Raw genomic sequence first — 24,419 nt, forward strand, 5'->3', positions numbered from 1 at the left:
GGTCACTTAGGACAGAGGCTAGAGTATCCCCACTCTGGGATGCTCTCCCCGCTCTGCACATTTCTCTGACACACTGATCATTTCATGTAGTTCAAGCAAATACAATTTATTAATCAGCAACCAATTAAAAATAAGAAAAAAATGAGGAAGTTTAATGGAAAACCTGTAACTCCACAATGTGGGCATATGAGAACTCCAAACAGCCATCTTTGGAAGGTAAAGGAAGTTCACAGTCTGTTCCTCACATTTTCCAGGCCCCTGCCCACACCCTGGCTGTGCTGCAGGGATTCTGGGGGTCGGACACTTGCTCTGGTGGTGGCCACATTCCCTCAGGCTCTGGGTGGCAGGGTCCTTCTTCCCAGTGTTGCACCCACCCATCAGGTTTATGATCCCCTCAATCTAGCCTGAAAGTTCCCTTGTCTGGCAGAGTCTCCCTGTGCTGGGCCATCTGCCAAGAATCCCCCTCGCTCTTCCTAGCTGCTCATGAAATCAGGCACTGGACTGCTCCAGATCCAGTCCGAACCCCATCCCCAACTACAGCCTGACTGCCTAGGAAGGTGTACTGCAGAAAGGGATCTAGGGGTCATAGTGACACAAGCAAGACACGAGACGTAATTCTTCCACTCTACTCTATGCTGATTAGGTCTCAACTGGACCATGATGTCCAGTTCTGGGTGCCACATTTCAGGAAAGATGTGGACAAATTGGAGAGAGTCCAGAGAAGAGCAACAAGAATGATTAAGGGTCTAGAAAAAATGACTTAAGAGGGAAGATTGAAAAAACTGGGTTTGTTTAGTATGAAAAAGAGAAGACTGAGTGGGGACATGATAACAGTTTTCAAATATCTAAAAGGTTGTTAAAAGAAGGAGGGAGAAAAATTGTTCTCCTTAACCTCCGAGGATAGGACAAGAACCAATGAACTTAAATTGCAGCAAGGGAGGTTTTGGTTGGACAGAAAAACTTCCTGACTGTCAGGGGTGGTTAGGTACTGGAATAAATTGCCCAGAGAGGTTGTGGAATCTCCATCATTGGAGATTTTTAAGAGTAGGTTAGATAAACACTTGTCAGGGATGGTCTAGATCATGTTTGGTCCTGCCATGAGTGCAGGGGACTGGACTTGATGACTTCTCAAGTTCCCTTCCAGTTCTATGATGCTATGACCTCCTGTCTCCCTCATTGACCTACCCCCCATGTCAATCACGCTGACCAGGAGCGCTGGCCTCTCCCCATTGCCCCTGAGGCCTGGTTTTCCATTGACTTTTCCCTTCATTCTAGTACTAGGAGATGTCTCACAAAGTTTTAGTGAGGGGTCAAAAGTCCTTTTACATTCCCCCTTGCTAACATTCTGCCACAGCCACAACAATATTCATACCAGTACATATGGGCCCCATATTATGAACATATATCATCATGTTTATATAATATAAAAACACATTAACAATTAATAAAAGAACATTTAACATATTTGACATCCCATGTCCACTTCTTTACACTATACATGATAATATTCATTAAAGAGTACAGAGAACCAATCACATAATCATCTCTAAGTTTAACAGGAAGTACACCCTAGGTAGTCTCCAGTCCCAGAGACCCAGTCAGAACCAGTCCCAGAACCAGAACTCCCAATAATTGAGGTTCCATTTCAGTGAGTAGCTGTGGATATTCTGGGTCCTTTCCCAAAGAAGTCACCCAGAGGAAAGCAGTACATACTGACTTTCATGGATTTTGCCACCCGATGGCCGGAAGCAGTAGCTCTAAGCAACACCAGGGCTAAAAGTGTGTGCCAGGCACTAGCAGACATTTTTGCCAGGGTAGGTTGGCCCTCCAACATCCTTACAGATGCAGGAACTAATTTCTTGGCAGGGACCATGAAATGTCTTTGGGAAGCTCATGGGGTGAACCACTTGGTTGCCACCCCTTACCACCATAAACAAATGGCCTGGTAGAGAAGTTTAATGGAACTTTGGGGGCCATGATACATAAATTTGTAAATGAGCACTCCAACGATTGGGACCTAGTGTTGAAGCAGTTGCTCTTTGCCTTCAGGGCTGTACCACATCCCAGTCTGGGCTTTTCATCATTTGAACTTGTGTATGGCAGAAAGGTGTATGGCAGCGAGGTTAAGAGGCCATTACAGTTGGTGAAGCAGCAATGGGAGGGGTTTACATCTTCTCCAGGAACTAACATTCTGGACTTTGTAAATAACCTACAAAATACCCCCCAAGACTCTTTAGCCCTTGCTAGAGAAAATCTAAAAGATGCTCAGAAAGAGAAAAAGGCCTGGAATGATAAACATGACGGAGACCGTTCCTTCAAAGTGGGGGCCAGGTCATGATCTTGAAGGCGCTCCAGGTCCTTAAGATGGAAGCACCATGGAAGGGCCATTTACAGTCCAAGAGCACCTGGGAGCTCTTAACTATCTCATAGCATCTCCCATCTCAAACCTAAAGCCTAGAGTTTACCATGTTGCTTTTCTAAAGCCCTTTTTCCAGAGAATTAAAGGTTTTTCAGTTTACAGTCCAGGGAGGAGATGACACTAAGTGGCCTGAAAGTGTCTACCAAGATTTTGATTTTGAAATACAACACATTTCAGGAGCTTCTAATAAAGTGGCTGATGCACTTTCCTATGAAAGTTTCCCAGAATCAACTGGTTAAAATCATTCTTAAAAAATGGGAAATACTGTTAGTTCTTATATAATCACTAGTATGTTTAGAGGTGCATGTGTCTTATTAACTCTGTTTTCTCCTCGAGCTTCAGGAAGAAATCATAGTCAGTATGGAACTAGCTGTCCAGCACAGTCTGTGATTTGGGGGGTCATATCATGAATATAGGGGGAAGGGTAGCACCCTTTATGTATCCTTGGCAACTGTTCTGGATTGCCTTACCTGTAAAGGGTTAAGCAGTTCAAATAATCTAGTTCGCACCTGACCAGAAAGACCAATGAGAAAAGAAGATACTTTCAAATCTGGGGGAAAAGGATTTGATTATTGTTGTTCTGTGGGTTGTTCCCTCTCCAGACTGGAGAGAGAAGCCAAGGAAGTACAATATCTCATGAAAATATGCCTGGAATCCATCTAAAGCTACAGAAACTGTGAGTAGGGCAAAAAAAATGCGTTAGGTTATCTTTTGTTTTGGCTTGTGAATTTTCCTATGCTACAGAGGTAGTTTCATTCCTGTTTTTCTACCTGTGAAGCTGAGCCCAAAGGGAAATCCTCTGTGTTCTAAATGTTTTTATTACCCTGTAAAGTTACCTTCCATCCTGATTTTGCAGGTGTGATTCTTTTACTTTTTTCATTATAAATAAAGTTCTTCTTTTAAGAACCCGATTGATTTCAGTGTCCTGAAGACAAAGATTCTGGTCTGTGCTCACATTGCTAGGGCAACTGGTTGGTACTTTATTCTCAAGCCTCCCCAGGAAAGGGGGTGAAGGGGCTTAGGGGGATATTTTGAGGGGATAGGGATTCCAAGTGACCCTTCCCTGAACATTTTGTGTAAATCACTTGGTGGTGGCAGCAATATCAGTCTAAGGAATTAGTGCTCTAGAGAAGTTTTTAACTAAGCTGGTAAAATATAAGCTTAGGGGGTCTTTCATGAGGGCCCCCACATCTGAACCCCAGAGTTCAGCGTGTGGGAGGGAACGCTGACAGTTTGTTACCCATATTTTCTATTGCCCTGTCCCCAGGTAACACCAGGACAATTTGAAGGATCTGTCCATTTTCATCAGGGTTTGGATTTTCCCCGTTGGTTTCAGTCTCCTCGGGACAAATTGCTCTATGCCTTCTATGAGCCCTGATTCAAACCATAAGATTAAAATAGTGTGGTACCACTTACATTTTTTTTAAAGGTATAAAATAAAAGTAAAGTAAAGTAAAAAAGTAAGTGGTAAATGTGATATATCTAGACTTTAATAAGGCTTTTGATACAGTCTCACATGACCTTCTCATTTACAAAAAGGGAAATACAACCTAGATGGAGCTACTATAAAGTGGGTGCATTACTGGTTGGATAAACATTCCCAGAGGGTAGTTATCAGTGGTTCACAGTCATGCTGGAAGGGCATAACGAGTGGGGTTCCACAGGCATTAGTTCTGGCTCCGGTTCTTTTCAATGTCTTCATCAATGATTTAGATCATGGCATAGAGAATAAATGTATGAAGTTTGTGGATGATACCAAGCTGGGAGGGTTTGCAAGTGCTTTGGGGGATCGGAGGAAAATAGAAATGATCTGAACAAACTGGATAAATGGTCTGAGGTAAATAGATGAAATTCAATAAGGACAAATGCAAAAGTAATCCATTTAGGTTGGAACAATCAGTTGCACAAATACAAAATGGAAAACAAATGCCGAGGAAGGAGTATTGTGGAAAGGGATCGGGGTGTCATAATGGGCCACAAGCTAAATGTGAGTCAACAGTGTAACACTGTTGCAAAAAAAGCAAACATCATATGGGATGCCATAACACAGTGGTCCCCAACCTTTCTTGTGGGAATAGCATATTGCTATTCCCAGAAAACTGTGGAGGGCGCCAGGCACCATGCCACTGAAATGCCACGGCCGAAAAGCGGCAACATCAAGAAGCATTGCAGCTGAAATGCCACTGAGAAACAGCAACGCTTCTCGGAGGCATTTTGGCAGCGGGGTTTCCTACGGGCACACAAAAATGCCCCGGCAGATGCCATGGTGCCTGCGGTCACTGCGTTGGGGACTCCTGCATTAACAGGAGTGTTGTATTGAAGACACAAAAAGTAATTCTTCCGCTCTACTCTGCGCTGATTAGACCTCAGCTGGAGTATTGTGTCCAGTTTTTTGCACCACATTTCTGGAAAGATGTGGACAAATTGGAGAGAGTCCAGAGAAGAGCAAGAAAAATGATGAAAGGTCTAGAAAACATGACCTGTGAGGGAAGATTGAAAAAATTGGGTTTGTCTGGATAAGAGAAGTCTGAGAGGGGACATGATCACCGTATTCAAATACCTAAAACATTGTGACAAGGAGGAGGGAGAAAAATTGCTCTCCTTAGCCTCTGAGGATAGGATCAGAAGCAATGGGCTGAAATTGCAGAAAGGGAGGTTTAGGTTGGGCATTAGGAAATAACTTCCTGTCAGGGAGGTTGTGAAATCTCCATCACTGGAGATTTTTAAGAGCATGTTAGGGCTGTTCTTGATGCTTCTGGTCCTGCCATGAGTGCAGGGGAGTGGACTTGATAACCTCTCGAGGTCCCTTCAAGTCTGTCTGGCTACCTCCATTGCTTTACCTGAAATGCTGGTTTTGGGTGTTTCCAGCCTCACACATTGGAGGTTTCAAATACAATGATAGCATATATAGCCCAGTGAGATATCAATGTTTAGCAGATCAAGACATTTAGAATGATAGAAAGCATAATTCCATCACCATGGTGAATATGGGGTGCTTTGGGGTGCAGAGTTTCAAAGAGATTGGGGGTGTTTAATGCTATCAGATATCTGCTCTCTCTGGTAAACTGCCAATGGAAGCTCACAATCTTGCAGGTGATCTGTCTGGCAGGAATCAAGAAATGAGCATGGAAAGTCCCATGATGCATGCACACAGAAGGTGCAAAGCTACCTGTCAGCAATGATTGAGTGCTCAATAGCCCTTATAATGCAACAGGCATAACACAAAGGAAAACCCAAATGGGGCGGAGAATTTAGCAGGATAATTAGAGAATGTTTATTGGGCCAAGACCAAGATCAGAACTGCCCACCTGGATAGGGTCAGGGTTAATGCTTACAACAAAAGGGAAATGCCTAACAAACATCTGGGCTCACTCCTTTGGATGTGTGGGAGGGGAACGAGTGACACAGATATGCTTCTGCAGGGAGTAGCTAAGCTCCTACTACAATAAATACACATCTGTAACTGAAGACTCCAGTCTCCGTGCATTCCTGTCTCTCCGTTGGTCATGTCTGAAGACATAGGATACCCTAATTGCATGTCTGTCTGTCGTGTCCAGAGGAATACCCCAACAGAGATGATTCAGCAAGTGATGGGGGAAGGGAGGAGAGGAGCAAGTCACCAAGGCAAGGCCTTGGAGGAGAAGGGAGGAACCTCGGGGCAATTAGAAAAGGTGGCAGCCCAATGAGTTGTACATAGACCAAATGTCCAGTTTATCATCCTGATATAGCACAATAAGGTCAGCAAAGTATTTAATGTCTCTTTAACTATCCAGCAGGTGATTCAGGAAAGAGGGCCCAGCTCCATGTCACTGACCAGCTCTGCATGGAGCTTGGTCTGAGAGCCAGAGAGCCAGGAGAAAGCTTTAGGTCCCTTTATAAGTAAAAATTTGGAGCAGCCTGTCCCGTATCTGTTTGGTCCTCACCCCATAGATGATGGGGTTCAGCATGGGGGGGGCACGAGGAGATACACATTGGCAATGAGAACATGGAAATGCAGGGGCACATTGTGGCCAAAATGGTGTGTGAGGAAGGAGAAGAGAGCTGGGATGTAAAAGGCTAAGATGACACAGAGGTGGGAGATGCAGGTCCCAAAAGTCTTGTGCCAGGCCTTCTTTGTAGGGAGAATGAAGATGGCTCTGAGGATCTGGATATAGGACACAACAATAAAAAAAAACATCCAGACCAATCACAGAGAATACCACAAAGAGATCATAGTAACTACTGATGCGGATGTCGGTACGGGCCAGATTCACCACAGCCATGTGTTCGCAGTATGTTTGGGGGATGATGTTGGTTCTGCAATAAGGCCACCATCTGGCTAGGATGGGATGGGGCAGTCTGAGCATTATGCCACGCAGCACCACGGCCAGGCCAATCTTTGCCACCAGGGAGTTTGTCAGGATGGTGGAATGTCTCAGGGGATCACAGATGGCAACATAACGATCCAAAGCCATGGCCACGAAGATCCCAGATTCCATTGCTGTAAAGCAGTGAATGAAGTACATCTGGGTGAGGCAGGTGCTGAAATCAATCTCCCTGGAACTGACCCAGAAGATGTTCAGCATTTTGGGCAGGGTGGACATGGACACGACCAGGTCAGTGACAGCCAGCATGCAGAGGAAATAGTACATGGGCCCATGGAGGCTCGGCTCCCTCTTCATGATGAACAGGATAATAAAGTTCCCAAAGACGGCTATGACGTACATGGTGCAGAAGGGGATGGAGATCCAGACATGGACAACCTCCAGGCCAGGAATGCCCAGCAAGATGAAGGTGGAGGGGTTGGTGAAGTCAGTTGTGTTGGAATCTGACATGGAGTAGGGAAGAAGGTGTCCAACTCTGAGGCAGAACGGTGTCTCCTGCATATACCGTATGTTCTCCTGACTTCCTGTATGTGCCCAGGATCTAGGGTGATGGTCACAGTACAAATGCCTGGACAGAGAGACAATGTTATTATGAGAAACTACATGCAGAACTGGAGGCTGTTTTCATGGGTGAAGCAGGTTAGTCACTCTTCACACACTGAAAAATGATATTTTCATTATTTGGATAAATGAATTATGAATAACTGACCATATTAATGCCAATTCCATATTTGACAGTGCCCAATGCATCAATAATTCCTACACATCATCTTATAGCAAACATTAAGAGGCACCAGCAGGAAACATGAATGTGGATATTGGTCATCTCTCATTGTTCATTAATTCAAAGAAACCCTTCACCCAGTTACTCAAAATCTGGGAGTGGAAAAAAAAACAAACCTTGCCCAATCATGTGCCAGGGGGAAAGATCCTGACTAGAACACTCCTACTGGAAAAAGACCTGGGTGTCATTGATAACAGCTGCATGGAAACACCTGTTCATTCACAGCAGTGGCCAAAAACAAAGACAATGTTTGGATGCCTGACAAATTGGATGGAGAATAACCTGCTCTGGATATCCACTCAGGTTTGGTCACTCAGTCTCTATAAAGAATATAAAAGATAAAAAGGGGATGTGCGAAATAGGCTGTGAGAATCATGGAGCCTGACATATGAAGACAGAGTGAAAAGTCTGGGACTGTTTAGTTTAGAGAAGAGAAAAATAAGGGGACATATGATGGAGGAGAGGAAAATAACAGAATGGAACTGATTACAATCAAATGAACAATCGGAGAACAGTTCCCAACCAGTAATATCTATAGACACGTAATGCTTCCAGATGACTAATTCCCCAGAGCTGAGGCTAATTATCAGCAAAACTGATTGAGATGAAAAAAATTAGACAGCAAAATGTGAATTTAACTTGGTAGTGTTTTAAGGAGAGTTTACCAGACAGCTAAAAACCCACAATTCCACAGTGAAAAAAGTGGACACTTTTAGCTGAAAACCTGGCAAAGTGAAGACAGCAATTATGGAGAACAAAAGCAATATAGAACTAAGTGGGAAAAGGGAAAATCTCAAGGAATACAAATTTGAAGTTATAAAAATTGATAAGGGATGTTAAAGACATCAGGGAAAAGTCCATGCTTGGAAAGGCTAAGGATCAAAGAAGAAGGTTATTATGTATATTAAAAACAAAAAAAATCCTACAAAAGGTTAAAGTGAATTCCTACAGGCAGAAATGAAACTTGCTATTGTTGCAGAAAAGGTAGATGTGTTAAAGAAATAGTTTTGCTCTGCATTTGGAAAGAAGGACTCTGAGATAATCATATAAAAGTGATGAGATAATTTCCACTACATTAGCAGTCAAGGGGGATGTTAAAAAGCAACCACCATAGAACCTTAGAGTTATGAACTGACTGATCCACCATACATCTAATTTATAACCGGAAGTACAGAATTAGGCAGCAACAGCGCCAAAAAAACTGGTATGGGATTAGTTAAAAAAAGTCTAGGCATATAATTGCCAATCAACAACAGAGTGTACCGAAAAATGGTCTTTTCAAATACATCCAATTTCATTGCAGGTTTAGATGAAATGTCAGGAAAAAACTTCCTCACTATAAGAATAGGAAGATAATGGAAAAGACACCTTGGGAAGTAGCAGATGTTCTTTCGCTGGAGGTTTTCCAAAGAAGGCTTAATAGTCATCTGTCTTGGGTGGTTTAGATGCAACATATCCTACATCTTGGCCCTTGCGATCTCTTCTCAGGCTGTGATTCTATGATTCAATGATGTATATTCCTACTGTAGACCAGATCTTAGTCAAACACAAGTCATTGGGCTCAATACCACGGTAACTGGTTGAAATTTAACATCCTGTGTTATATAGGAGGTTAGACTGGATGATATAATGGTCCCTGCTGACCTTGAACCCTATGAATCTATCGATAAGCTAGAGAAGGCATTCATATTTATTCAGTCGCACAACACAGGAACAAGGGACCATTCAATTACATTGAAAGTCTGAACATATAACATTGAGAAAAGCAAGCTCCTTATATAATCAATTTGGCCTGTGGAACTCCTTGCTACAGATGTTATTGGAGCAAAGAGCTTAGTTGAATGGGATTCTGAAATGGACTGGCCATTATAATGGATATGACTGGATATGGATATAACTGGATATGAGTCAGCAGTGTGCCCTTGTTGCCAAGAAGGCCAATGGCATTTTGGGTTGTATAAGTAGGGGCATAGCGAGCAGATCGAGGGACGTGATCGTTCCCCTCTATTCGACACTGGTGAGGCCTCATCTGGAGTACTGTGTCCAGTTTTGGGCCCCACACTACAGGAAGGATGTGGATAAATTGGAAAGAGTACAACGAAGGGCAACGAAAATGATTAGGGGTCTAGAGCACATGACTTATGAGGAGAGGCTGAGGGAGCTGGGATTGTTTAGTCTGCAGAAGAGAAGAATGAGGGGGGATTTGATAGCTGCTTTCAACTACCTGAAAGGGGGTTTCAAAGAGGATGGCTCTAGACTGTTCTCAATGGTAGCAGATGACAGAACGAGGAGTAATGGTCTCAAGTTGCAATGGGGGAGGTTTAGATTGGATATTAGGAAAAACTTTTTCACTAAGAGGGTGGTGAAACACTGGAATGCGTTACCTAGGGAGGTGGTAGAATCTCCTTCCTTAGAGGTTTTTAAGGTCAGGCTTGACAAAGCCCTAGCTGGGATGATTTAACTGGGACTTGGTCCTGCTTTGAGCAGGGGGTTGGACTAGATGACCTTCTGGGGTCCCTTCCAACCCTGATATTCTATGATTCTATGATTCTATGATAAGTGGCACTGGTGGTGCCTCCTTCTATTTGGGCTGACAACTTCAGTAAGAAGACCTCATTTTTACAAGTTTGCTAAACTTTATAAGAAAATAAGAACATAAGAATGGCCATACTGGGTCAGACCAAAGATCAATATAGCCCAGTATCCTGTCTTCCGACAGTGGCCAGTGCCAGGTGCTCCAGAGGGAATGAACAAAAAGAAAAGGAGTACTTGTGGCACCTTAGAGACTAACAAATTTATTAGAGCAGAAGCTTTCGTGAGCTACAGCTCACTTCATCGGATGCATCCGATGAAGTGAGCTGTAGCTCACGAAAGCTTCTGCTCTAATAAATTTGTTAGTCTCTAAGGTGCCACAAGTCCTCCTTTTCTTTTTGCGAATACAGACTAACACGGCTGCTACTCTGAAACCAGGGAATGAACAGAACAGGTAATCATCAAGTGATCCATCCTGCGTCACTCATTCCCAGCTTCTGGCAAACACAGGCCAGGGACACCATCCCTGCCCATCCTGGCTAATAACCATTGATGGATCTGTCCTCCATGAATTTATCTAGCTCTTTTTTGAACCCTGTTATGGTCTTGGCCTTCACAACGTCCTCTGGCAAGGACTTCCGCAGGTTCACTGTGCATTGTGTGAAGAAATACTTCCTTTTATTTGTTTTAAACCTGCTGCCTATTAATTTCATTTGATGACCCCTAGTTCTTGTGTTATGAGAAGTAGTAAACAACACTTCTTTATCTACTTTCTCTACACCAGTCATGATTTTAGAAACCTCAATCATATCTCCCCTTAACCGTCTCTTTTCCAAGCTGAAAAGTCCCGGTCTTATTAATCTCTCCTCATACGGAAACCGTTTCAGACCGCTAATAATTTTTGTTGCCCTTTTCTGAGCCTTTTCCAATTCCAATATATCTTTTTTGAGATGGGGCAACCACATCCTCACACAATATTCAAGATGTGGGTGTACCATGGATTTATATAGAGGCAATAGGATATTTTCTGTCCTATTATCATGCCTTTCTTAATTATTCCCAACATTCTGTTCCCTTTTTTGGCTGCCGCTGCACATTGAGTGGATGTTTTCAGAGAACTGTCCACAATGACTCCAAGAGCTCTTACCTGATCACTCTCGTTACAGTCTGTATGGTAACACCCATTGTTTCATGTTCTCTGTGTATATACATCTCCCCACTGTATTTTCCACTGCATGCATCCGATGAAGTGAGCTGTAGCTCACGAAAGCTTATGTTCAAATAAACGTGTTAGTCTCTAAAGTACCACAAGTACTCCTGTTCTTTTTGCGGATACAGACTAACACGGCTGCTACTCTGAAATAAGACATACAAGTTCAGCCAACTTCTTGAGTGAAGCTAGGAGAGCAGATATCTTCCCCATAGGAGGAGGTGACAGTGTCAGTGCATTAACTCACAGTTGGCTGCGGTGGTCTCTTACTCCAAGGGGAGTTTTGCCTGAAAAGGGCCTGAGCAAACTATGGGCCACAGACTCAGAATTTTGCCTTTCCTGCTGAAGGATCCCCTGTGACACTTAAATGCAGTCACCTCAGGGCTGACAGCCAATAGCCAGGGAGGGCAGGAATGCACAGAAGAGGGACATTTTGGCCAGTGACACTGAAGCAAACTCATGATCTCTGGAAAGGCCCTGGGATGTTTAATGGCTGTGAAGAGCAGAAAGGTACCAGAGACTCTAACCCATCACCTGCACATTGCACTGGGTTTGTCGAGCAGGTGATCTTCCCAGCAAGAGATGGGGTACCTGTTAATTGTGAGACTGAAATATCTTCCCTAGCAATCCCTCTCAGCTTCCTGTGTCCCAAACCTCTCACACCCCACCATCTGCAGCAACATCTCACGCCGAGAGCCAACACACCATTTATAATATAGCCCAGTGGGGTTTGCTCAGCCGCTATTGGAGAATCAGGCATCTGAATGTTAACAGGCAGGAGACCAACCTGTCCCTGCTTCTGTGCTAATTATCCATTAGGAGTAAACAGTAATTAAGTGACCTTCTCAAAGGGAGATAAGAACACTCGGACTCTGTGCTCAGTCAAAGAGGAATTGGATGCTCTGCATATATTTAAAAATTATAGTTGATTAATAAGAAAACTAGGGATAATGCCTACCCTTTAAATGCCCAGGCCGGCTGGTTAAATAATAGACAGATCAATCTGGAGAAAGAAGCCTCAGAGGAGAAACAAATACTATTTGCAGATACACAGGGCTGTTTCTAAGAGATCAGTTATCTAATGAGTAGCTATCAACATACAGTGTAGTGCCTTTCATTGAAGGATTTTCAAAAAAAACTTAGCAAAGGAAAGTTATAAAGAATATATCTCCATTATATTGATAGGTAACCAGAGGCACAGGGAGAGATGACTTGGCTAAGGACTCAAAGAGAATGACAGAGAGAACTGAGAGGTCCTCTCTTTCCTGTAATAACCATAGTCTCTCCACCACTAGCTGAGAGCATGACAGGAGGGAAATGGACACATGATCTAGCACAGGGATGGGCAAACTTTTTGTCTCTAGGGCCATATCTTGGAGGGGAAATTGCATGCAGGGCCATGAATGTAGGGCTGGAGCAGGGGGTTGGGGTATGGGAGGGAGTGCGGGGTGTGGGAGGGGGATGCAGTGTGCAGGAAGGGGCTCAGGGCAAGGGTTGGGGTGGAGGAGGGGTGTGGGGTGTATGGGGGGCTCAGGGAAGGGGGTTAGGGTGCAGAAGGGTTGTGGGGTGTGGCAGAGGGTTCAGGGCAGGGGGATGGGGTGCAGGAGGAGTGCGGGTTCTGGCCTGGCACCACTTACCTGGGAGCTGCAGGGGGTGGTGCCTGCAGGCGAGTGCAGTGCATGGATCCCTCTGCCCCACCTCCCTCCTCCATTAGCTGCAGGGATGTGGTGCCAGCTGCTTTCGGGAGCGGTGTGGGGCAATACTGCTGGCTGGCTCCAAAGCCCTGATGGGCTGGATCCAGCCCACGGGCCGCAGTTTGCCCACCCCGGTGTAGCAGGACATATTGTTGCATGATTTTGATGGACATCACAGGGATGCAACATGAAACTGGGGTACTGCTAAGCATACTAGTCTGGGACCCTCTCACACTCTGAGGCTGTGACAATCCTCCTCAGGTCTTGCATTTACAGAACCATGTACAGACAGGGACACACCCAGCTGCAGTGACATGAATGTTTTCACTAGCCATTTCATCACAGCTCCCCAGCCTAGGACTCCAGAGCTGTCTTATTTTGCCCAGGACAGAACCCTGACCAGTGAAAGTTTATTACCCTGAGCAGATTTTCCTTTTATATTTCAAGCAACAAACTCAGATGTTGAGTAATAGGGTGAATAAAGACAAGTGATGATGTCACTTCCACCTGTTATAGTTTGTTCCATGTGGAGGGAACTTCATTTTCCCAAGCAAAAGTCCCCAGCACATCTACCTTGTGGGTGTTACCCAGGAGCAAACACATTTGAAATAACTGTACATACAGAAGTAGCAACAACCGGCAGTCTGGCAACCAGGGAAGAGGGACCCCTCAGGTGATGGCAGCAACAGGCGTGGGGGCCCTCACTCCCCCTCTGGGGAGAAGGTCCCTTGAGGGAGCAGCAGCAACAAGGGAGTCACCAGCCAGTGAGGTAGCAGAGGTGAGGCTTTGGCCCACACAAGAAAGCTTCAGCACAAGCTCTGTATCCTTCAGCAGCAGCTCCACACTCGCAAGAGGGTCAGAGAATCATAGAATATCAGGGTTGGAAGGGACCTCAGGAGGTATCTAGTCCAACCCCCTGCTCAAAGCAGGACCAACGCCAACTAAATTATCCCACCCAGGGCTTTGTCAAGCCTGATCTTAAAAACCTCTAAGGATGGAGGTTCCACCACCTTCCTAGGTAACACATTCAAGTGCTTCACCACCCTCCTAGTGATTTTTTTCCCTAATATCCAACCTAAACCTCCCCCACTGCAACTTGAGACCATTACTCCTTGTTCTGTCATCTGCTACCACTGAGAACAGTCTAGATCCATTCTCCTTGGAACCCCCTTTCAGGTAGTTGAAAGCAGCTATCAAATCCCCCCTCATTCTTCTCTTCCGCAGACTAAACAATCCCAGTTCCCTCAGCCTTTCCTCATAAGTCATGTGTTCCAGTCCCCTAATCATTTTTGTTGCCCTCCGCTGGACTCTTTCCAATCTTTCCACATCCTTCTTGTAGTGTGGGGCCCAAAACTGGGACACAGTACTCCAGATGAGGCCTCACCAGTGCCGAATAGAGGGGAACGATCACATCCCTCAATCTGCTGGCAATGCCCCTACTTATACAGCCCAAAACGCTGTTAGTCTTCCTGGCAACAAGGACACACTGTTGACTCATCTCCAGCTTCTCGTCCACTGTAACCCTTTGGTCCTTTTCTGCAGAACTGCTTCTTAGTCACTCAGTCCTTAGTCTGTAGCGGTGCATGGGATTCTTCCATCCTACATGTAGCACTTTGCATTTGTCCTTGTTGAACCTTATCAGATTTCTTTTGGCCCAATCCTCTAATTTGTCTAAGTCCCTCTGTATCCTATCCCTACCCTCCAGCGTATCTACCTCTCCTCCCAGTTTAGTGTCATCTACAAACTTGCTGAGGGTGCAATCCAGGCCATCCTCCAGATCATTAATGAAGATATTGAACATCAGCGAAGATCTTTGGAACCTCCCTTCAGGTAGTCTGTCCTCTCCTCTGGTCTTCCATCTGGTACCAGGGGTTGTCTTGTGAATTCATCAGAAGGAGGTTCAGTCTGCACTCTAAGAAGGGAGGCGTGATTAGAACTAAAGCAGAGTTGCAAAAGCTAACGGAGAGCAACGTGCTCCCACCTGTGTGTTCGGTGCTGCCATCACTCATTGGCCCATTCTAGCTAGCCCTAATCTAGTTCCCTCTAACAGGTGATCTGCTCTTAAAGCTCCAGGACATGCTTCTAACAGCCAGGGAAGGGCTGTGCATTTTAACTGTCTCATACCACCCATCAGCCTATGTAACCATCCATTCTTATTGCTGTTACTCCTTCATCTCCCCAACTATTCTATTTCTGGTTTGTTACTCACAGTAGCTGTGTCTTGTCTTAATTTAATTTATAAGCTCCTTCGGGCGGGGGTGTTTCTCCTTCTGTGTGTGTGAATGGGCCCTGAACTGGAGTGGGGCTGCTGAAGGCTTCCAAAATACAAATAATGATAATAAATAATAAACTCAGAAATCCAGCCAAATCAGGGCCTAGCCCTTTTGCCTTTAGCGACAGATAAAGATCAAACCATGCTTGCCAGCTACAGAGTGTTAGTAACTTGAATACAGGTGGACACGGGGTCCCTGTTCAGTTTGGAAAGGAGAATTTGTTGAGTCTCACTCCAGTACTTAAAAACACAGGTGCTCCACACTGGAGAAATACCCCGGTCAGCCAGATGAGCAGGCAAGGAGTTCAGCTACGAGAATCCAAGTGCCCTTCAGTCAGGGCAGTCCTGGAAACGCTGACTCGGTCTTGAACATTAGATTTCAATTACACCTGGGAGAGACTGGGAGGAAATGAACCAAGAGGGAAAGAACAAATCCAATGCAAACACTAATCCAGTTTTTATCCTGCCTGTAGGGCCCCCCTTGTTCCAGGGCAGCTGTCATAAATATAAAGGGAAGAGTAAACACCTTTAAAATCCCTCCTGGCCAGAGGAAAAATTCTTTCACCTGTAAAGGGTTAAGAAGCTAGGATAACCTCGCTGGCACCTGACCACAATGACCAATGAGGAGACAAGATACTTTCAAAGCTGGGGGGAGGGAGAAACAAAGGGTCTGGGTCTGTCGGGGTGATGCTTTTGCGGGGACAGAACAGGAATGGAGTCTTAGAACTTACTGTGCTAATAGAATGAATATTCTTGTCTTTGTGTCTTTCTTGTAACTTAAGGTTTTGCCTAGAGGGATTCTCTATGTTTTGAATCTAATTACCCTGTAAGGTATTTACTGTCCTGATTTTACAGAGGTGATTCTTTTTACCTTTTCTTAGATTAAAATTCTTCTTGTAAGAAATTGAATGCTTTTTTCATTGTTCTTAAGATCCAAGGGTTTGGTCTGTGGTCATCTATGCAAATTGGTGAGGATTTTTATCAAGCCTTCCCCAGGCAGGGGGGTGCAAGGTTTTGGTGAGGATTTTTGGGGGAAAGATGTTCCCAAACAACGTTTTTCCAGTAAACCCAGTCAAACGTTTGGTGGTGGCAGTGGAAGTCCAAGGGCAAAGGGTAAAATAGTTTGTACCTTGGGGAAGTTTTAACCTAAGCTGGTAAAAGTAAGCTTAGGAGGTTTTCATGCAGGTCCCCACATCTGTACCCTAGAGTTCAGAGTGGGGAAGGAACCTTGACAGGAGGCATCATTAACTGTGATTCCAAGGGCTACTTAGGGTCTTCACAACTCTGGTTTCTTGGCCAATAACTTAGCAATTAGCTGACAGGAGCTATGTATCTAATTCTGATATAAAAGAAAGAAACTTGAACAAATATTAGACCCTCTCAGCTCTGATATTAACATGTTCTGATATCTTGTGCCAAATCACTTAAGTTAGGTTTAAAATATTAATGTGTATATATATATATATATATATATATATATACATATTACGAACTCTTCAGAGAGAGAGACCCCAGCAGGACTCCTGGGTTCTATCTCAGCTCTGGGAGGAGAGTGGGGTCTAGTTCATTGCAGCAGGAGGTAGGGTGGGCAATATATCTTGGGTCTCTATAAGAACATCAGAATGGCCATACTGGGTCAGACCAATGGTTCATATAACCCAATATCCTATCTTCTGACAATGGCCAGTGGCAGGTGACCCAGAGGGAATGAACAGAAGAGGTCATCATCAAGTGATCCATCCCCTGTTGCCCACTCCCAGATTCTGGCAAACAGAGGCTAGGGACACCATCCCTGCCCATCCTGGATAATAGCCATTGATTGACCTATCTTCCATGAATTTATCTAGTTCTTATTGGAACTATGTTATAGTTTTGGCCTTCACAACTTCCCCTGGCAAAGAGTTCCACAGGTTGACTGCGAAGAAATACTTCCTTTTGTTTGTTTGAAATTTGCTGTCGACTAATTCTACCAGGTGACCCCTAGTTTGTGTGTTATGAGAAGGAGTCAATAACACTTTCTTTACACCAGTCATGATTTTATAGACCTCTATCATATCCCACCTTAGTTGTCTCTTTTCCAATCTAAAAAGTCCCAGTTTTATTAATCTCTCCTCATATAGAAGTTGTTCCATACCCCTAATCATTTCTGTTGCCCTTCTCAGTACCTTTTCCAATTCCAATATATCTTTTTTGAGATGGGGCAACCATCTGTACGCAGTATTCAGTATTCTGCACACGGATGTAACATGGATTTATATTGAGGCAATATGATATTTTTTGTCTTATTATCTCTCCCTTTCTTTATGATTCCCAACATTTTGTTTGTTTGTTTGATTGCCACTGCACTTTGAGCAGATGTTTTAACCCTGTCAACTCACATTAGATTGTATGAACTATCTGTATCCTTATATCTTTGGGCTTTTCCTGAACTCTTCACTCATGCTCCTTGTCCTAAGGGGCAGGAGGCTGGGTTGGAGGCATCTGTCTATAAATAGGTGGGTCAATAATGACCAGCCCTAACGAGATCTCGCCCAGACAGAAGAAAGGAGTAATTACATTCTAGATAAAACCTGTTTTCTGCAGCTTCTCTGTGGACTCCTGGGCATGGAAGGAATGGAACCTCCTCAGAAGAGGGAACAGAGAGATGAGGAGTTGGTCCATCCCTTTAAAAACACAGAGACTAGATAAGCCAGAAGAAGCTGGGACAGGAGAGAGGCACAAGGGTGGCATAGGGGGCTCTTTGGTTGCAGGGCTATGGCTGCAGCAGAGAGACAAACTCAAGCTGGAGGAGAAGCCATGAACTGCAGGAGGTGATCCCTAGATGCCCTGGAGGGCTCTGACCACTTCCCAAAGTATGCTCCAGGCTGGTGAGGAGAAATTTGTGCACATTGGAAAACAATCCCAACTATACATATGAAATGATGGGGTCTAAATTAGCTGTTACCACTCAAGAAAGAGATCATGGAGTCATTTTGGATAGTTCTCTGAAAACATCCACTCAATGTGCAGCGGCAGTCAGAAAAGATTCAGAACCCCTGCAGAGACCCAGTGCAGTCCTGGCCAGAAGAACTCCAGAGCTACCCTCCGGAGCCAGGGCTGGGCTCAGGGTGTGCAGCTGGTGCCAAAGCATGGACAGGACTAGCTGGTTGAGCACCAGTGCCCACCCCCACAGAGAAAGGCACCGGAGAAGTCCTGTCCATCTCCACAGCTGCTCACCCACCCTGGCCTCAAAATCCTGCCAGTTCTCCAGTGGAGAAGGATGCGTGGTGGAAAGTTATATGTTGAGATAGAGCAGTGGACCCGTGCTCCACTGAATGGCTTCAAGTGCATGTTCAGGGGAACTCGTCTGCCACCTGTCCCCGACCATCAGGCCAGAGCTCTTGACCTAATTAACCTGGTTGGAGGAAGATCGCTGAGTAGATCGCCCGACAGGCCTCCACCTGCACCAGGTTGCCCAGGTCCTGGACCAAGTGGAGCACCTCATTGGCTTACACTGACAGCACCAGCCACAACTCCGGCTCACGGAGCACCAACCCTGTCAACTTCTGGGACAGAGGAAGGTCTCTACTGCCAGAGTATACAGCTGGCCTGACAGCAGACACCCCTGACATACCCCTCACCCGAAGCTGACCGGTTCGGTCACGGTCCAGTTTAGCCTGATGAAGCATTCCACGGAGGCATACAGCACCTGGAGAAACCACAAACTGGGGTCCAAAGACTAACACCCACAGAGTACCCATGAGATACGTATGGTCCATCCTGTCAAACGCTTTCTCCCGGTTCAGGGACAGGAGAGTGAACAACAGACCAACCCTACACCCAAGCTCCGGGAGGTCCCGGAACACATAGAAATGATCAAAGGTGGTGGAGCCCAGGACCATGTAAGTTGGGTCGGGATGGACCACGTCCACAGCACAGACCCCAGCTGAAGCGAGATGGCCTTCAGTATGAGTTTGTAGTTCGTGCTGAGGAGCAAGTCGGGGTGCCAGTTCTGAAAGTCACGGAGGTCCCCCTTCTTTGGTAGCAAGCCTGCATGACAAAGGGAGGAACCTGCTCCTCAAGGACTTGTCCCAAACGGTGACAAGTTCCGGGCTGAGGACGTCCCAGAACTCCACGGTCAACCCATCCATACCTGGAGATTTATTAGGGCCGATTTGGAGGAGGGGAGGGAGACCAGGAGGCAGGATATTGCAGCCTTCCAGCAGGCCTGCAACTTCTGTGACTGTCTGCTGGCTTTCAGGGTCAGTCACGGATTGTTGTGAGGCCCGCTGGGGGGTCTCTGGCACTGCTGCCAGTGAAGATCCTCCCCAGTCCTCACTATGACACCAACCATCTTTGCCACCTTGAACACCCGGGGCCGTAGGGTGGGTCTCCACAGGTGCCAGGTGTTCTTCTTCTTCAGGAGGGAGGATACTCTGTGATTTTTCTGCAGGAGACCTACATAGATTCAGCTACTGAGGCTAGTTGGCAGCTGGAATGGGGGGTTTGTGTGTACTTTAGCTACCTCAGTGCTCATTTGGCAAGGGAAGCCACCCTGTTTCCCACTGTTAGGGGCTTATTCCTTCACCCACTTACTTCCCTGGTCCTTCTCCATGAACAGAGAGCAACAATACCTGAAGTCCAAAGGTGCAAACAATTCAATGTTTATTGGGATGAACTTCCAGCAAGCATGATTCCAATTTCCTTCCTTAGTGTCTCCATTCCCAGGTCTGACACCACAGAGCCTTACACCTGTGTCCCTTTTCCCATTCCCACACCCTTAACAAAACATGATTCCAATTTCCCCACCCCCATTCCCCCCTTACTTCCTGATTGACTGCATATAGTATATAGTTTATATAGTAAAACTTGAGTTCTGAGTTCTGCTTAGCTATACCTTAACCAGTCATTTTCCTGAAATTTAACTAACCAATCCCAACATATTGTAACATGATTATGTAACCAATTATATCCCAGCACCTTAATTAGTTTACACCCAGCACAATTAATTATACAGCAGATAGAAATAATCACAGAACCAAACAGAGACCATGCAAATAAACAACAGCAAAGTGGGAACTCTAATGACAAAACAATACAGAAGTGAGGATTTCACAACTACATCTGTAAAGACATAAGCGTTTCCCAGCTGTGTCTATTGATAAGTGAGTTCTTACCAGACAGAAAACTATCAAACTAAATTTCCTTTTACATCCTCTAGGCTCTTCCCTTTCTCTGGAGGTGATAGATCGGATCCCCTTTCTAACAACCCCGTATTGACTAGTTGGGAATGTGAGGAAGTGACCGGTCACTTCCCAGCTTATGGCTGCCCCTGCTGCTTAGCCAGAGATCTTAGCCTGAGCACCGGGCCTCCGACCGTCGCAGGGAGATGAGGCCCTTGCACCGGCAGACAGTGATTTTGATTCTTTCTTTTATCCCTCTAGAACTAGCCAAGTGATAAGAATACACCTAAATTCCTAGAGTCTAGGCCTTTACAGACAGGCCTGAATATCTATATCCTAACACCCACAACCTACACCCCTACAGTGCTGGGGGTGGCTGAGGTCATGCCGGGTCGCCTGCTGCACCTCTGGGCCTGTGTGGAGGGACTGACGTTGAATTTAGTCAACGTCTACACTCCAAACTCAGGCCCAGAGCAGATACGTTTCTATCAGCAGGCGATCGCCTTTCTTGGCACCTTGGATCCTAGCTAGTGCTTGGTCCTGGGCTGTCCCCACCAGTGCAGGAGAGTGAGCTGCACCTTACCCTTGAAACCACTGGTGTCCACCAGGAAGTGGCGCAGCTCATCCCACCGCACAGCGTGGGATGGATTTATGGATTTGTGATTGCTGATGACCCCATGGGCCACGGAGACAGGCAAACGGGGAAGATCCCCAGCATGGCGTCTGCCTTGGTGGTGCAGCGCAACCCGTCCCTATCCTCAGCAAGGCAGGGGGCAGCGGAGGGAAGAGAGCAGCCCCTAAAGGGTCGGGGATGGGAGAAAAGAAAACCACCCCCTGAGGGTTGTCCAAACATAGAGGGAATGAGATAACCCCCAGGGCGGCAACAGTGTGGGAGGTTGAGGGGTAAGGGGCGGGCAATGTGACAGAGGTGGGAGCGGGGTTGAGGCGAGGAATGGGATCACGAGTAGGGTCAGGGGTGGAAGTGGGATCAGGATCGCTGGCAGATGAGCTCCCAGGGTGCAGCACCTCTCAACTGGGTATATGAGCCGAGGGGATGGGGATGGGGATGGGGATGGGATGGAGGCCCTCAGTGATGCTGGGCCAGGGCATGACAATGAGCTAAGCACCCGCAACTATGGCATCGGGCATGGTGGGCCCCCAACTGAGAGGGGAGGTGGCAGCTCCGCCTCAGAAGGGGGCACACCCAAGGGCTCGGGACCCGGTCCCTTGACACCGGCTGTCTCCACTAGGGCTAAGCAGCCACGAGTGAGGTGCCGTCTGCAACCGGGCATGTGGACAAAGCCGGGGCACCCAAGGTGGAGAGTGGGGGCAGCAGCCTGAAGTAAGGAGGAGAGAGGAGGAGGGGACACCATACCAAGCCGCCACCCAGATCGAGGCCCTCTGGCAAGGGGTTGTTCTCCCCCTGGGTGGTTAGGGTCAGACCCAGGGCTTCAATCTCCTTAAAGATGGAGCTGAGGTCTCCGCCCGCAACCCCAGAGTCCTCCCCGCTAGCAACCAAGACAGCAATTGCCTTGACATTGACAGGGGTACAGATGACAAGGGGACTGGGGGGCTCCATCCGAGGCCTCCTTGGGAAGGGACTCCAAGAGGGGGGCGATGCCACTCCCCTTTGCTTCCATAGTGTCCGCAACCAGCTTCACCTGCTGAGCTCTATCAGGGGGTGTGGCGGAAGTCTCAGCAGCCGTGGCTCCCCTCATTATCTTGTGGGGGGCCTCCTCCCCTTCGCGTTGAGGGTGAGGTGCTGATCCTGTGCCTTTCGAGTTGCACACTTCCCATGAACGAGCACCCAGTGTGACGCCACACCCCATATTCTTCATAGAAATATTGTTATGATATGCATATGGCATAACTAAGATATGTTTTATGGAAGCTGCGTCATGTGAGGTATCACTGGAGAGGTTATGATTTGCTGAATGTATTTATCTAATTTGTAAACATGTATCATTTCTGTATCTGAAGTTAGGAATATTGACTATTAACAATTATAACTGTGTGTGTATTTGGGGGAATGCTAACCAGACAGTAGGCAATCAGCCTGAATGATCCATTTAAGAAGAACAATAAAACTTTGAAGATTCTAATCTCCCACCTTCCTGAGGAGCTCCCTGGGATGTTGCTTTGACACTGCAGGGGCATCCGATGATGTCACCTGGTACGGAGTACCACCTTGGACAATACTGGTATTTTTCCACTGGAAACAAAGGATTTCTGCCTTATGTAGATTCTACTTAAGGCTGGGAAGTGAGTCAATCAGGGCTTGTCAAGGTTCCTTCCCCACTCTGAACTCTAGGGTACAGATGTGGGGACCTGCATGAAAACCCCCTAAGCTTATTTTTACCAGCTTAGGTTAAAACTTCCCCAAGGTACAAACTATTTTCCTTTTTCCCTTGGACTTTATTGCTGCCACCACCAAGCGTCTAACAGATATATAACCGGGAAAGAGCCTGCTTGGAAACATCTTTCCCCCCCAAATCCTCCCCAAACCCTTTCCTGGGGAAGGCTTGATAAAAATCCTCACCAATTTGCATAGGTGACCACAGACCCAAACCCTTGGATCTTAAGAACAATGAAAAAGCAATCAGGTTCTTAAAAGAAGAATTTTAATAGAAGAAAAAGTAAAAGAATCATCTCTGTAAAATCAGGATGGTAAATACCTTACAGGGTAATTAGATTCAAAACATAGAGAATCCCTCTAGGCAAAACCTTTACATTACAAAAAGACACAAAAACAGGAATATCCGTTCCATTCAGCACAGCTTATTTTCTCAGCCATTTAAACAAAACAGAATCTAACGCATCTCTAGCTCGATTACTTACTAAGTTCTAAGACTCCATTCCTGTTCCGTCCCCGGCAAAAGCATCATACAGACAGACCCAGACCCTTTGTTTCTCCTCCCCTCCAGCTCTGAAAGTATCTTGTCTCCTCATTGGTCATTTTGGTCAGGTGCCAGCGAGGTTATCCTACCTTCTTAACCCTTTACAGGTGAAAGGGTTTTTCCTCTGGCCAGGAGGGATTTTAAAGGTGTTTACCCTTCCCTTTCTATTTATGATACGGCTCTTCTTCATTGCCTTCCCACTCAAACTGCTGAAAGCACCTGAAGAGACAAAGGAACTAAGCTGGGGAAAGGCAAGGGCTCAGTCCAGGCTGAGATGGGGGTCTAGTCTGTAAAGAGAAAAAACTAGAACTCTAAGCTGCAGAAACTCTGCAACCTGCCTAAACAACATTTAGGGTGAGAAATTACATTTTGTAACCTGTTTCTTTAGTGAATTAAGCTTAGGTGGTGTGTTTTGTTTTATTTGCTCAGTAATTTGCTTTGTTCTGTTTGCTATCCCTTATACTCACTTAAAATTTATCTTTAGTAGTTAATAAACTTATTTCTTGTTTATTTCAAAACGCAGTTTGGGCAATTCATGGGGTGGGGGAAGGGGGCAAAAACTTTGCACATTTCCCTCTACATTGAGGGAGGTGTGACATTCTATACCCCCATATTCTTCATTTTCATATAATTGTGATCTCACATATAAAGCATGCCTTGGGGAAAGGTTATGATCTGCTGAAAGTCCTTTTGCTATCAGTATATGTGTATCATTAATACATATGAAGTTATGAGAATTATGTAGTATGGTGGTCACTAAAACATGCTGTAAGTTGGGGATCAGCCAGATATTAGATCTGCAGATGCAACAGCAAGGAAAGTAACCAACACCGGGGTGGGGTGTTGAAGAACCCATCAACAGCCATTGTGCAGCAAGGAAGCTACAATGCAATGATTCACCTGCATGAGGCCCCACCAGGAGAATTGCTCAACCTTGCTTAGAGAGACTCAGCAATGTCACACACACACTTGTGTTCTCCAAGCACATGGACTGAGGGTATAAAACAGACAGAGTGGATACCTACTGGGCCCTTCCCCCACCCCCACCTATGCTGCAAGCAACCAAGACACAGAGGAGAAGACAA

At 45.8% G+C, this 24,419-nt stretch overlaps 1 protein-coding gene across 1 annotated transcript; it reads right to left on the reverse strand.

Moving 5' to 3' along the window:
• Positions 1-6,282: 6,282 nt before the first annotated feature.
• Positions 6,283-7,335, reverse strand: LOC119861233 (olfactory receptor 52R1-like). Its single transcript, XM_038416074.2, is given in 3 exon segments — positions 6,283-6,372; positions 6,375-6,590; positions 6,592-7,335. Coding segments are annotated over 3 exon segments (999 nt in total). The 5' UTR covers positions 7,285-7,335.
• Positions 7,336-24,419: the final 17,084 nt, after the last annotated feature.

The sequence above is a fragment of the Dermochelys coriacea genome, chromosome 1 (genome assembly GCF_009764565.3).
Source record: "Dermochelys coriacea isolate rDerCor1 chromosome 1, rDerCor1.pri.v4, whole genome shotgun sequence".
Lineage (NCBI taxonomy): Eukaryota > Metazoa > Chordata > Testudines > Dermochelyidae > Dermochelys > Dermochelys coriacea.